Source organism: Sander vitreus, chromosome 11 (genome assembly GCF_031162955.1).
Source record: "Sander vitreus isolate 19-12246 chromosome 11, sanVit1, whole genome shotgun sequence".
Taxonomy (NCBI): Eukaryota; Metazoa; Chordata; class Actinopteri; order Perciformes; family Percidae; genus Sander; species Sander vitreus.
This window is the reverse complement of record NC_135865.1, coordinates 20888476-20903424: the sequence shown is the minus strand read 5'-3', so window position 1 is coordinate 20903424 and position 14949 is coordinate 20888476. Positions and strand designations below refer to the sequence as shown.

General features: G+C 42.6%; 1 protein-coding gene across 4 annotated transcripts in view; it reads left to right on the top strand.

Moving 5' to 3' along the window:
* LOC144525441 (cyclic AMP receptor-like protein A) overlaps positions 1 to 14949 on the top strand; it is a 45167-nt gene that overhangs the window by 1321 nt on the left and 28897 nt on the right. For 2 of the 4 annotated variants that reach the window (XM_078262265.1, XM_078262262.1), the window contains exons 2-8: positions 2012 to 2064; positions 4311 to 4365; positions 5452 to 5508; positions 5609 to 5669; positions 7944 to 8031; positions 10765 to 10854; positions 11327 to 11365. In XM_078262265.1, coding sequence (XP_078118391.1) covers positions 2012 to 2064; positions 4311 to 4365; positions 5452 to 5508; positions 5609 to 5669; positions 7944 to 8031; positions 10765 to 10854; positions 11327 to 11365 — 443 coding nt within the window. The remainder of the gene's footprint in view (positions 1 to 2011; positions 2065 to 4310; positions 4366 to 5451; positions 5509 to 5608; positions 5670 to 7943; positions 8032 to 10764; positions 10855 to 11326; positions 11366 to 14949) is intronic. The other 2 variants (XM_078262263.1, XM_078262264.1) reach the window with 2 other exon arrangements.

The following is a 14949-nucleotide window of genomic DNA, read 5'->3' as shown; positions in this document are numbered from 1 at the left end:
AAACAGTGTTGTTTCTGGTGCAGTGAATGTGTTAATGTGAGTAGGTGTAACTTTGCATGCCAGCAGCTTTTGGCTTCAGGTTATCATCCACTCTCTTGGCCTAACTAAGAATGCTGCAGTAATGCTGACTTGCCTTGAGCCCAAATCTCTCCTTTTACGACAAGCAATCGCTCATGTCTGCAAGCGATCTTCACAGGGTCACATATACTGTCTGACTAACCCAGATACAGATGGCCCGCATCGACTAAGCCAGCATCAGTTTGAGTTGGTGTCACACTTTCAATGAAAACTTAAGTATTCATACATTCATCCATTCCCCAGAATTCTCCCATTCTGCACTATTCATGCATTCTTGTAGTCAGTTTTGTTCCCCACATCATCCTCTTTTCTTTGTCAGTTGAACAACAGATTGTCACAGATTTAAGTAATAATTTAGTGTTGTATTTTTTGGTCGGATAGGGAAGTATATCATGTCTATAAATCTGCGCTGTCCAAGATTAATACTATAATCTTGTGCTATTTGGGATTTTGTCTTGGGATATTCAAGTCTGCTCAATGCTATTGAGTGAGTGGGCCTTAATTGGTTGTGTTATTACAGTTCTATAGTGTTTTTTAAGGCTATGTTTAGTCTATTACATAGACTAAAGTGATTAGTCGATTACTTGTCAATCAACAGAAAAATAATCAGCAATATTTTAATAATCGATTTATCATTCAAGTAATTTTTCAAGCAAAAACAAACATTTCCTGGTTACAGCTTCTTAATTGTGAGGATTTGCTGCTTTTCTTTGTCTTATGTGATCATACACTGAATATTTCTTAGATTTTGAGTGTCATTGACATAGGGTCATTTATCCTGACAACTGTTTGACATTTTGTGGACCAGATGATTTCTCGAGAAAATAATTGGCAGATTAATCGATACTAAATAATTAGTTGCAGCTCTAATTATTTTAATCATTTGAAGTCAACAGCCAGTTCTTTGTTCTTGACTTCAAGTTTATTGCTCATCCTTTTTCGGTGTTACGTTGGGATATCATTCCAAGGGTAACTCATCATAATGTATTTGCCCAAGAAAACCATGATACAGATGTTTGTGTGACTTGAGAAGGAAAATCCACACCCAAAAATAGCATAATAAACTTTTCAAAAAGCAAGATCACTCATGCACTATTTAGTGCAGTTACTGCAAAAACAAATTATTATATAAAACTTCAAACCCACTTCTATATATTTAATAAAAACAGTCATGTTTCTTGGCTTTTTTGAATAGAAATCCCTGTTTTCTGCATAGGGACACGTGATGTGATTGCAGATTGTCAGCCTGACCGAAGGTAGTCGTTTGTTGTTGTGACTGCACCGAGGAAAAAGGTGTATCACAGCAGAAGTGTTGTACAGCTGATAGTGTGGACATGTCCGTCTCTATTTTGCATGCAAGACTGCTACCGGTCCCCTTCATTTTCCCTGAAGCTTTTAGGACTGACTCACACATTTCTCATTTTTTTCATTCCTTTGCTCTTGTTCTTTCCTCTCTCATTTCTCTCAGAGTAGCTCTTCGATCAGCTTCAGCTTGAATGTTTTTCATTTCACTTAGCTGTCATTTAGCAGCCCTCTGTGTTTTATAGCATGTTTAAATGTGTCTAATGCATGTGGAGGTGATGTCCATAAACACCTTAGATGTGGTGTCAGTACATTGCAAATACTCACATTTCTAATGCATTGGTTGCCTGAAGTGTATGCAAACTCCTTTTCATTATACTTCCTTTAATTGCACACATGCTTGCACAAAGACACACAAAAGACATGCTTGAACAAACAGCAGTCTTGTCAACCCAGTCATTTCTAAGCTCATGATTATAATGATGGCGGTACTGTATTTGTATTGCACCTCTCAGTAGGTTTGCACAGTGCTTTACTCAAAACAAAAATATTACACAATGTAAGTAATGCATATGTCAACTATACACTTTAATACATATTCGTTTAGTAATGAATTGTTTTTGATTTACAGGTGGTGATTTTAACAGTAAAACGAGCCACAGGAACATTCTCCTTAGTAGGATGGTAAATATTTCCTCAAATAATTTCTTTCTCAAATGATAAGCCTTGACCTTTATTTCACACCAGATACTGTAGTTTAACTGCTCATAGCTATAGGGATACACTAATATATATTTGAGTTATATCTACAATTGTATATGATATCAGTGGTGGTGGAAGAGTTAACTGTAATATTACAGATTCCCTGTAGAGGTTTAGATCTCTAGTAGCCCTATGGAGCTGTTTTTCGATGACTGGGTCCCCATTTTGTTTGTGGTGGATTTAAAATACATAACAATTGGTTTCGCAAATGTTTTATGGGGAAGGAAATGCACTTGACACGTTTGTTAGACCTCAAGGACACACTGAATGGCAACATAACTTTTGTTTGTTTACAAGAAAAGAACTGCAGGGTCCCTTTAACCTGTGCAAACTGTGACCACTGCAGTAACCCTGTAATAAATACAATCGTTGGAAAGCTTGTAAAATTCCCCTTTTCTTGAGGCTGTGTTGAGATATGTGGGTTTAACTTTGTGTTAATTTTAGAAGCTGTGATTTGCAGTGTTGTTCTATTGGCCACACTCTGTATGTCAGAAATGTATGTCCAATAAATGAAACATAATTGAAGTCTATATTGTACTATACTAACATTTTGTTTTATAGTGAAACTAAATGATTTATTTCAAAGTTTCTCAAAGCCAGTTCCAGGGATAGCGTGTACTACTAATAACTAGAGTGTTTAATAGAAACAAACAAGGGAAATTAATATGTTGGGACCCTAATCTCTTTTGGAAAAAAGCACATTTATAATTTTAAAGAAGTCACTGGAGGTTTCCCATTTGTTTCAATAGTCAGTTGTGATTTTGCAGGTGGCATCTAGTGGCATAATGATGAACTGTATCCTAACTAGGGATGGGTACCGAAATGCGGTCCCAATAGGGCACCGGTTCCGACGTAAACAGTAGTAACGAGACCGAATAAGAACGAAAATTTCGGTGCCTGACTTTTTTTTTTCAGAAGCATCGCTGCACGGGATGCTAAGTTACCGTTAGCTAGTAGCTGGATTAAACACAATGGTTAACATGCTGACAGCTTATGTTAAGCAGTGTAAAGTGTGACTGTATTTCCCTGTAGAGGATTCCAACACTGGGACGTAACAGTCTGACTACAGCTGCCATTGTCGGAAAAACAACACAAACTGTGCGTTCACTTGAAACTCGCCAGCCTTGTGGTGCATTTTAAGTTATTTTAAAATACCCTTTTCCCCATCTGGTGCTCGTTTTTGTCGTTTACCAGCAATTTACTGGTGAAATAAGTAATTGTTATAAGTTATTGTTATTACATTATTAATCAATTATTTAATTTTGACCATATGGCCTTAGCAATAAACAAGCCAATCTTTAATGTCGCCAACTGTCGTTTTGTGCTCCTTTTCTGTATTTTATATTATATACATTATAAATATATTATATATATTTCGGTTCAGGGACCGGTTCAGGCACTGGCACCGTTTTAAAAGTCTAATTTTAGCACCGGTATCGGAAAAAACCCCAAACGATGCCCAACCCTAATCCTAACATTTTGGCTTCAACTCTTAGCTGCAGTGGTTACTTTTTGGCTGGGGACTTTACTTCTTCAAATGCTGCTAAGCAGGTCTTTAGCAGGTTTTCTGCACGTTTCATTAGTTTAGTCGAAACAGACATTGCTTTTATGGTTAGTAATCATAGTATAAGCTAAAGAATGCATTGGCCTAGTAGTTAGAGTAAAGGTTACAATAGAGTAGGGCTGAAACTAACAATAATTTTCATAATCGATTAATCTGTCGATTATTTTTTCGATTAATCGATTAGTTGTTTGGTCTATAAAATGTCAAAAGAATGCTGAAAAATATCCCAAGATATCTTCCTCAAATGTCTTGTTTTGTCCACAACTCAAATATATTCAGTTTACTGTCACAGAGGAGTAAAGAAAATATTCACTATTAATAAGCTGGAATCAGAGAATTTTTACAAAAAAAGGACTCAAACCGATTAATCAATTATTAAAAAAGGGCGATTAATTTAATAGTTGACAACTAATTGATTAATCAATAAATTTTTGCAGCTCTACAATAGAGCCTGCAGGGACAAGTGTTGGAGTTGCCATGATGTATTTATGTGCAGTAAGACATCATATCATCGTCAAAACAGCAAATTACCGGTCCTGTTCAAATTGTTGCCCTTGCAGTTTGCAAGAAATATCTCACTGTTGTCTTTGTTCTCTCTCCACAGCATTTTCATGCTGTTTGTGATCTGGCTGCTTCGCAGGTATCACTCTTTGGCTCAGGTAAATTTCCACTACAATGTACAGTATATTTTTTATTCTTTTTTTTCCAATTTCTGAGTCTGCTTCGTTGCCACCAGAAATATGTTTAATTAGCCATAGCAAATCTTGGCATAATTGAACCCAATTAAAATGCAAAGATTAATCAGTTGTGGAGTTAATTGACTCGTGGTTGTTCTTTGATAATGACGGCTGTCGTTCCTCTCTCCAAATGAGGATGTTGGCATTATACTTTATTATACTACGGTCTGACAATACACTGGATAATATTAGATGATGCTATTTTTCTTTTATCCAAAATAATTCCAAATGTCTAAAGCAAGTCAGTGTTTGTTCATGGTGTTTGTTTGAGTGTGCAGCCTGTATGGTGTTTTTGAAGCCAGTCCAGCAGGTCTGTCAGGTTTAGCAGCCCTCCACGTTATGCTCCTAATCTGAAGTAAATGACAGCTTAACGTGGGGATATGATGGATCCTATTACCTCTGGAACAGGTCGCGCAGAGTGGCTTCAACTCCTCCTGCTCTTCCTGCTCCTCCTTCGCTGTTCCTCTCACACCACATAAACCCTCTCCTTACCTCCATCCCCTCACAAAGGTTATCTGACAGTCAATAGTCTTTAGTGCTCTCTCTTTAGGGCTTTTTCTGTCTCCACCTTCTCCCCCTCCTCTTTCTCTGTAGCCTTGGAAGGGTCATTGCTGGCACCAAATTAATAACGTGCGTGCGTGCCTGCCCGCGTGCGTGCCTGCCCGCGTGCATGCCTGCCCGCATGCGTGCGTGTCTGCGTGTGCCTGCATGTGTCTGCGTCCTACCACTGCTACAGTTTGTAACCACTTCTATAGACAGTGGGCATGCATAACAACTACCCTCTACCCATTATTGTTTTATTTCAGATAAAATACAATGAGCTCAGTTTGTGTAGAAGGAATTAAGGAGACTCTCTTCTCCATCCTGTGATATTTTCACAGGGTTGTCACCAGGGAAGTTGTTTGCCAAGCTGTCATTCACATCAGTCATCATTTGAATTTGCCCTAAATAAATATAAATGCCCTGGCAAATCCCTCTTCATGTCTTCCTCTGATTTTTACTGTACAGAAGATGATTCTCAGCCTGACTGTAGCTGCCTTCTTTGATAGCGTAGGATATGTTATGGTGAGTTACTCAAGTGTGTTTCACTAAACACCCACATAGCAGAGTTTTTTTTAGGTGCTTTGTGAAAATGTTTCCCTGTGTTGTTCTTTCTTCCACCCAGGGTGATTCACATCCAGAGGGATTGCTTTGTGACTTCCAGGCCTGCTGGCTAACTTACTTTGGTAAGACAAAACTTAATTAATTATTCACTGGCAGAATTTCAAAAGAAACTTAGGAAAGCCAGCAAAGAAATGAGCAAAGGTTCAACAAAAACATCTGTTGAAGAGGTCATATATCACAGTGGAAAATAATATTACATTGTCATTTCATTTTTTTGGCATAAGAACAAAATGTGCCTTGACACTGATTTCTCCAGCTTATAGCACTATTTTTCACCCAGAGATTGTTTGAAATGCAACATGGGGAGTTGTTTCTGGAGGATATATGGGCTAGAAAGTGAGATAGATGAATGCTTTTAAATAAGAAATTGTTAAACCACTGCTACTGGTCAAAAGACCACCAAACCCTTGCAGATGTATATTTAGAAAATGCACATTAGTGTCCCCAAATCACTCCAGTACTCAGAAATGCTGATGAGTCCAGTTTTATTTAAAGCTTTATCCTTTTTTCTTATCATATCTTACTCTATCTTCTGTTCTATTTAACAGTGGGTTTATAATCATTCTTTCTTATGGGTTGCCATAATCTTAATGTAGGGACTGTTTTATATGTGTAAAAGCCTATCCTCTTGTCTTTCGCCTATGCATCCTGTCCCGAAGTTCTGAAAGAAAAAAGGGAAGGATATTTACTTGCCATTTGGATAAACACCAGTTGTCAAGGGTGGTAACGCATTGGTAAAACTTGCACATCACGTTTAGTAGTATTTACACACCCATACGATGGTGTAATACTTGGGACTCAAGCACCATGCTTTTGTAGTTATTGGCCCATTGCAGCAGCCATTCAGTATACCTCGCTCAAACCAGACGCCTCAGTGTTTGATCACCTTCCTCTGTACGAGGAGGTGATTTTCCTCCAATGACAGTGTAGGACTGCAGTATTTCCTTTAAGTGAATTAGGCACATCTGCAGGTTCTCAATTTGGGGGGTCGTGGGGAGGTGTGATTCGGACTGATGAGGAAGGATTGTGTTTACATTCAAAATCTTGGTTGCATTTGTTGCAATTACAGCTCCTTTAGCCTTGATTAGCATACGGATTCTTAGTTAGGACTGGATGTTAATACAACACTCCACCAATCTTCATTTTCATTGGTCTCGCAGGTAGACACACGCACAAGCACGCACATGCACACACACACACACACACATACACACTCGGATACAGGGTAATGGGCAGTGAGTTAGTGCTGCAGGGTTGTTGCCTGTCATCTTGCTTTATCATTAGGAATACTTACGCTTAGGACAAACAGCTGTACATAAAGCGGGCTGATGGAGCAGGCACTTTGTTCTGTTGCGAAGCGCCGGGTCTAGTGGGAGCCTCATATCACAGCTCTGCTTTGAACTCCAACCAATAAAATTTTATGAAATGTGTTTGAAATGGAGGAAGATGGTTGAAGGGCCAGCATCAGGACAGGTAGTGAAGCTGAGCTGTGCGTGTCGAGTTAAAGCGACGCGTCGACTGCTGTCTGGTTATGTAAGACACGTTGTGACAGTGATTTATTGAGATCATGACATAAACAGCCAGCTTCCTTCTTTCTAAGTCACTGCACACTATTCCTAAACATTGCTTGAAGGTAAAAGGAGTGTGTGTTTTGTATATTTGTGTGTGCATGTGTGCAGGGTTTGTTGTGTGAAACTGAGTAAGCTGAGTATGTGGCTGTGAGAATCCATCATTGTGACGACCGACACTGCCTGTCCTGTCAACAGAAACACACACACACACACACACACACACACACACACACACACACACACACACACACACACACACAAACACACCCACACACCCACACAAAAGGAAAAGGGCTGAATACGAGGGCAGAAAAGGGGAAGTGAGCTTTCTAGACTATCTTCCTTGTCTCTGTAAAGTATATACATTTTTTCCCCTCTGCTGATTTCACCTTCCTTTCTTCATTTCTTCTTTTCTTTTCAGTTTCTTTAGACTCGCTCTAGTCCACTCCGTTTGACCCCCCCTTCGTTTCTTCCTCTCTCGCCCCCACTCCTGCTTATCTCCCTCTGCTTTTCCACAGTTCATCATTATCTGTCTCTGAGCTCCCCCCTCTCATCCATCACCCTAATCCACAGGTTTCCCTCATATTACTGCAGAATGGGCCTTCATTTATCAAAAAGTGGAACACACTCATATGCGCACACACACACACACACTATGATACATACGTGTGTGTTTGGACACAATTGCAGGTGCATGCTGTGTGATGGGGGAAGCTGTGTTGTAATTTGACCTTGTTGTTTTTCCGTGTGTGTGTGTCTCTGCAGACTGGAGTGCCTTGGCCTGGGTTTGCCTCATCACAGTGAACCTGTATCTCAACCTGGTCCGAGAAATCAGCACCAACAGATATGAGATGTGAGTCAGGGACTTAGAGCTGCAGCTAACAATTATTTCCATTATCGATTGGTTGATTTACTGATTATTTTTGTCAATATATATATATTTTTTTTTTTTTTTGTCTGAAACGCCGTTATTTAATTTACAATATTTTATATCTGAGAGTAAGTAAGTCCTCACATTGGAGAAGCTGGAACCAGAGAATTATAGGCTTTTAAATGACCTAAATTTTAAGGGATTTACGATCCACTAATCAATTTATCGACACATTATTTCAATTCTTCGTCCCTCGTGTGTGAGACAAACGTCTTTTTTTCTTTGTCTTTCTTTTTTTCTTCTTTTTTTCTTTCCTCTGTATATTCCTTTAAATTTATATTTGTCTCTTGTTTTTTGTTGTTGTGGTCATTTCCCTCTGTGTGTGTGTTTATGTGTGTGTATGTGCATGTGTTTGGTCTGCCAGAGCATGTGTCTCCCCGCAGAGCATTGACAGCCCCCTCCTCCCCCTTCTTTTCTGTTCCAGCCGACACTCTAATTGAAAAGGGAGTGAGTGTCAGCCGTTAAGTGTGTGTGTTTGTGTGTGTGTGTGTGTTTGTGTGTGTGTGTGTGTGCACCCATCTTCACGCTTTGTGGCTCTGTGTTTCTGTCGCTCAAACTCCCATGTGCACTCTCCACAGTGCGAGTGTGAATTTGCGTGTGTTGGTGAGATCTTTTCTCATTTTCCATGACACAAATACACATTCCAAAATAAAGTATGCACTCTGTGGGTGGAAAAAAAAGCTTTAACAAGCAGCAGCAGCACCTCTGTAAGTCTCTCTTGCAAGTAGATTGTTCATGGTTGTATCCTGTAAATGTGCTTAGGTGTGCACACCCCTCCTACCCATCTGTGTGTTAGGGGTTGGGCTGGTAAAGGGAGGTGCCCCCCTCCCCATGGGAGTTTCCCTGCATTGATTAGCAATAAGCCAGACGATATAATGGTGTTATAACTCAGAAGGAGACGGCTTTATGGGCGCAGGGAACGGGGCAGGCTAGGGGGCCAAAATCGGCTCGCTTCAGAGCCTTGTCAGCTGCATACCTCTCATGGGTCCAGAGGGACTAGGTGGGAGGATTATGCGTCTGTATTTTTGCGTGGGGCTGGTCACACAGAAAAAAAAACCTGGCACTTAATAGGTTAGAGCGAAGTGAAGACAGGGAATCATATATATCTATTGACTGTGCATAGATAAGCTCTATGTGTTTCGGCAGGCGGGTATGGGGCTTTGCATGCATGCACAATTACCCCTCAGCCCCTTAACCCAACCTCCCACCCTCTCTCTCACACACACAGGCAGACAGACGGCACAGTGTGATGGTTTATGAATGAACAAATCGCCAGAGGAGACAGAGAACGGAGGCTAGATGATCTAAGAGTGATTGAAGTGGATGCAAGAGAGGATGGGAAGTGTGTGTGCATGTGTGTTTATGTGTGTTTGAAGGACAGATTCAGGCAAAGGGGAGAAAAAGGAGAAGTGGTGTGAGGCGGTGAGAAATGAGATTGAGCCTCGAGAGAGATTTCTATATGAGCTTGCATGTGTGTTTGTGTCTGCGTGTGTGTGTGTGTGTGTGTGTGTGTGTGTGTGCGCGCGCATGCGCGCACGTGCGTGCGTGCAGGTGTGTGAAATACAGAGTGCATAGCAGTCCTGCTGTGCCTCATTAAGCCCATGTTGTGCGCAGCTCCGGACCTCGTCATCTTCCTCTCAAAGCGCTGCGAGTGTGTGGTGTATGTGCTGCAGCATGTCTGTGTGTGTGTGTGTGTGTGTCTGCGGGTCTGCAAGCTCTCGACATTGATTTCCTGACAAGGCGCCCCCCCCCCCCCCCTCCCTCCCTCCCCCGTACCAATCGTCACGCCACAGACTGGCAGCTCTGATTTCACTATTTATATCTATCCTCCCACCACCACACAGACACAGGGTAGATCTCTCTCTCGCTCGCTCTCTCTCTCTCTCTCTCTCTCTCTCTCACTCTCACTACCTCCCTTGCCTCAGTTGCTAGATTTCTTTCTCTTTTTTAGCGCATCCACCACAGTGTGCCCCAGTGAAATTAGAGTGAGAAAGTGTGTACAAGTCGAGAGGGATTAAGTCTGTGTCAGCTGTGTCGCCACCGCTCGATTGACCACACTTGGAACAAGTCAGGGCAGGACACTATTGACCGAGCGACACTGTACGCTCTATAAAGTATCGACACCCACACCGGTGCCCAAGACATGGAACACACACACACACACACACACACACACACACACACACACACACACACATAGCGAGGTTCTGTGATAGAGATTTTTGAACTTCTTAGAAGACTGTCACTGATCCTATAATTTTTCATTGAAAGCCAGTATTAGCCTCTCCAGGTTTCCTTACCACTTTCCTTTAAAAATAGGCTATACGTGCAATAAATTTCAGTTAAGCCAGCTTTGTCTGCAAATTTTGTCACTAGCACCTGTCGTGTGAGAATCTGCATCCTGTTTGTGTTTTCGATGCAGACATATCATCTGTAAATCAACAGTGAGGATAATTATTATTTATATTACCATGAGTAATTGGCACTCTGGCTGTATAGGCATTTGTCTGCACCTGAAAAATGACCCCGATGTAAGTGCCAACAAAGGGATGAACTGAAGATGAAAAGAATTGATTTAGTCATAAGTTTTTTTTCTCAGGGGAAAGCTCCCTGGCCTCTGTGCTTATAATGAAATAAATGCCTGCCTTTTATCAGGTCGTACCATCTGATGGCGTGGGGGGTGCCTCTGGTCATGGCCTCTTTGCCACTGCTAAAGGGTTACTATGGACCCGCAGGAGCCTGGTGGTGAGTACTGTATAGCCAACTGTCCTGCTACAGCATAGTATGTTTGGTCAGCAAGCCACTGCAGATTTTCTGTTAAATGTATTTCCTTTTAAGGAGGGCCACAGCACTGGCCTCATTCCAGTTCCAGACAGGCTCCTTCCCTCATAACATTTTATGTGATCAAAATTGGCAATTATCAGCACATCTTTAAGCAGTAAAAGGCCCCTTCAGCCTCTCCAGTTCTTGTGGTGAAAGGCATTATTTGTTTGGAGGGTAGTTAAAAGGTGAGGAAGAGGCCGAGGCGAGGAGGCGGTGGAATGAGAATTGGGACAGAGCCCTAATCTCCAGGCTCGGCTCTCTCTTTCCACTCTAGGCTTATTAATAGCTACAGCTGCACAGCTTTTCCCCTACGCAGTCACACAAGTCTCTCTTCCGCTCACGCTCTCCCTTTCCTTTGTAATTCCCTCATCGCTCTCTCTCTCTCTCCCCCCAGCTGGATCACAGACGATCACGTAGCCTGGAGATTTGGGATGTAAGTAGACCCTTTCAGCGCCGGCATCAAAGCTTCCCCCACTGGGGGTGATGAGGAGGAGGAAGGGGGAAGAAAGCTGTCTCTGCGGGGAAATGTGAAGGGTTACTTGTCAGGGGAGCCTGCAGGTTTTTTTCCCCTCTTGGTGTAAGGCCAAGGTGTGTGTGTGTGTGTGTGCGTGTGTGTGCACATGACGTGTGTGTGTGCACATGACGTGTGTGTGCGCACATGACGTGTGTGTGCGCACATGTGGGTGTGCCTGTGTCTGCTTCTGCCTTGTCAGATTTAGGGGAGTTGCTACACTGTGTATTTAAGTGTTTAGGACGGCTATGAAGGATTATGCCTGTCTACTGCTTTCTGCAACTGGCCCTAAGTCTGCAAGGGCTCTGCCAATCCCCCAGCACACACACACACACACACACACACACACACACACGCGCAAATGCACACAACAACACTTTGCAATGAGCCAAGGTAATCGCGTTGCTGCTCTCAGCATCAGCAGGGAATCAATCTTTCTAAACAAATAAGCATGCACGCACACAGACAGACTCACGCACACATGCAGAACAACACATAGCTATCAGCTGCGCTAAACAAGCCTGTGTCTCTTTTATCAGTGCTCCTCTGCTCCCCGGCACTTTCTAGTTTTCCACGCTGCCGTAGCCCAGGGGGACGAGTCGCTCAGAGGATCAGGGAATCTTCATTAGCTCTAATTACATCAAACCAGACGGAGATTAGAGGCCAAGGCAGCACCCGTCAAGGAAAAAACACATACACTCAAACACACACACCCTGCTTACAGCTTTCTGGGAAAGACGCGGGAGAGGTTTTAGTATTTAAGGTAAAAAGTGGAAAAGGTCGGAGGGGAGACATACGGGGTACAGATAGAGAGATGGGGAATTACTCAGCAAGTGAAGAGGGGCAGCATAGCAGGACAGGAAGGAGAGAGGAGAGTGAGAGAAATAGATTGCCCTCGTCTCTGCCCACGCCCCATAGTGTGTCTTCATCAGAGTTCAGCGAAGCGGCTCAGACAGGACAGAGCAGGCGGGGGAGGCTCGGAGGAGGAGGACAGTGTGAAAGGGGATGAAAGAGGAAGGAGAATGAAAAGCAGAGGACAGCGTTTTGTGACGGAGGTGCAGAATTTCAGGGGTTGAGTCAGCAATTGGAAGCAGTCGAGCTTAGCTGAGTCACCGCTCTTAGAGAGCCCCATTGGTGTGTATCATGGGCCGCAGTCAGACATGGCACAGAAAAACAGAGAAAATGCAGTTCACAAATGAAAGCTTATAATAACAAAGGTGGCTCTAGGGAGGGTAAATCCGTTCTGTTGGTCCGTCCACCACTTTAATACAGATTAAAATATCTCAACATTGATTGTATGGATTGTCATGGATTTTGGTACATACATCCATGGTCCCCGGAGAATGAATGCTAATGACTTTGTTGATCCACATTTTTGGTTTTTATTGGCATGTCTTGGCCACTATTGAATGGATTGCCACAGCATTTATTACAGATATTTATGGTGTCCAGGGGATGAATTTTAATGACTTAGTATTCAACTTTTACTCAACTGACTTTTCATCTAGCGCCATCAGCAGGTCAAAGTTTTCACTTATTCAGTGAAATATCTACTGGATTGACACAACATTTTGTTTAGACATTCATGGTTCCCAGAAGATGTATGCTTAAAAATGTCACAGTTGACCTTTTCGGATTTATGTTGTTTGTTTTTTCAAAGTAGAGAGATGCCAGAAAATGAGGGGAGAGAGAGAGATGGGGAATGACATGCACAAAGGTCCCCAGCTTGATCTGCACCTTAACCCTTTGGCCATTAGGGCGCCCAACCTTTGTGGTTTTGAGTGAAATTGCTCGACAACTTTTGGATTGTCATGAAATTGGGGTCACACATTCATGTTCCCCACATGGTGAATTGTAATAACTTTGCTGGTAATTTGTCCAATACTTTTGACTAAATACCTGCAAACCTAATGATATCAATCAGTCTCAGCTACATTGTGTTTAGTGATAATTAGCAATTTTTAGCATGCTAACACACAACTAAGACAATGAACATTGTAAACATTATACCTGCTAAACATCATTATTTCAAAATCGTCATTGTGAGCATGTTGACGGTTGTAGCATTTAGCTCAAAAGTTCAGCCTCACAGAGCCACTGGCATGACTGTAGAATCTTAGTCTTGTTTCCTTTTAACTTTAACATTAGTGCGTCTGGTGAGACGCACCCTACACACCCTGCTCTTCCTAGTCTTTGTGTCTCCTCCTCCCTTTCTGCATCTCGCAGTGTCCTGTCACTGTCTGAGTGGTTAAACAGGTAGATCGTGATCCAGCAGTAGGATCTTGTTTGTCAAAGTTGAGCACTAACCCGCGCAGCCGGGTCCCTACAGTACTCTCATCTCCTACCAAGCACATAAATTAAGGATTCTTACATCCAAGCCGCATTCTTCACTTCAGAGTGGTACTGGAGGGAGGGCCCGGCTGAGGCTGTGAGATTGAATCTTGGGCGTCGGTGATAACCTTTTTTTTCTACCAGTTTCAGGCTTCCATCCTGGCTCACTGTTGTCCTCTCAAAACCCCTCTGTGGTTAACCGTCTTTCTATCCATCCTTTTCTAGTCGATCTATATTGGCTGCAGCCTCTTTCTGCTATTCCTTTCATTCTCATTATGACCTTATCCCTCTCCCTCTCTTTTAGTCACCCAATGTTTCTTTCTTATTTCTGCTCCTTCTGGTCCTGACCCACAATCTGACGTCATCCATCCACCTTTCCATCCTCACCTCTAATCTTATCTTCACTTTTATTGTCCCCTGCCCACTCAGTCTTCTCTCTCTCTCTCGATGCCTCTATTTCATTCTCTCTCTCTCTCTCATTCTTTCCCTCCCGTCTCCCTCTTGCTCTCGCTCTCTCTCCGGGTAGTGCTCAGCTGTAGAGCAGAGCGGACTCTAATGGCAGATCATTATCATGCTAATTAGAGCACTTTGTAGCTGCCGCCCGTCATTCTCTCCCCCTCGCAGCCCCCCACGCTATCGTTAAAAAGCCGCCCCCCCCCCCCCCCCCCTCGTTTCCCCTCTCCAACAATCCACCCACCCCCCACCTCGTCTCTCCATCATTACTGAGACGTGCGCTGGCGTAATTGGACGCTGTTTATTCCGGAGAGCAGGTTATTAAATCACACGAGGTGACGATTGCGCAGGTCTCCCCTGAAACGCTTTCATCATTGTCCCATGCCATTTTTTAACCTGCGTGGATGCGCAAATACAAATGCACTCACACACATGTTCAAAGAGGGTATTCTTTGTATATTGATGTTCCCTACAAGGCGTGAAGTAACACGATGTGTAAAGCAGCCTTTCCCTCCCCCTGTTTCCTGCTGTGAAACAAACGCCTACCATCTCGGATTCCCCTGCCAATAAAAAGTTTAATTTGATAAGGCTCAGTCAGTTATTTTTTCCACCTGCAGGCTTGGAAGACAAGTGTGGACAAAGTTAAATTAGGCCAAGGACCTACTATTTGCCTTATAAATGTTGTAGCACACATTTTCAGGCACAGTGTTGGACATTTATTC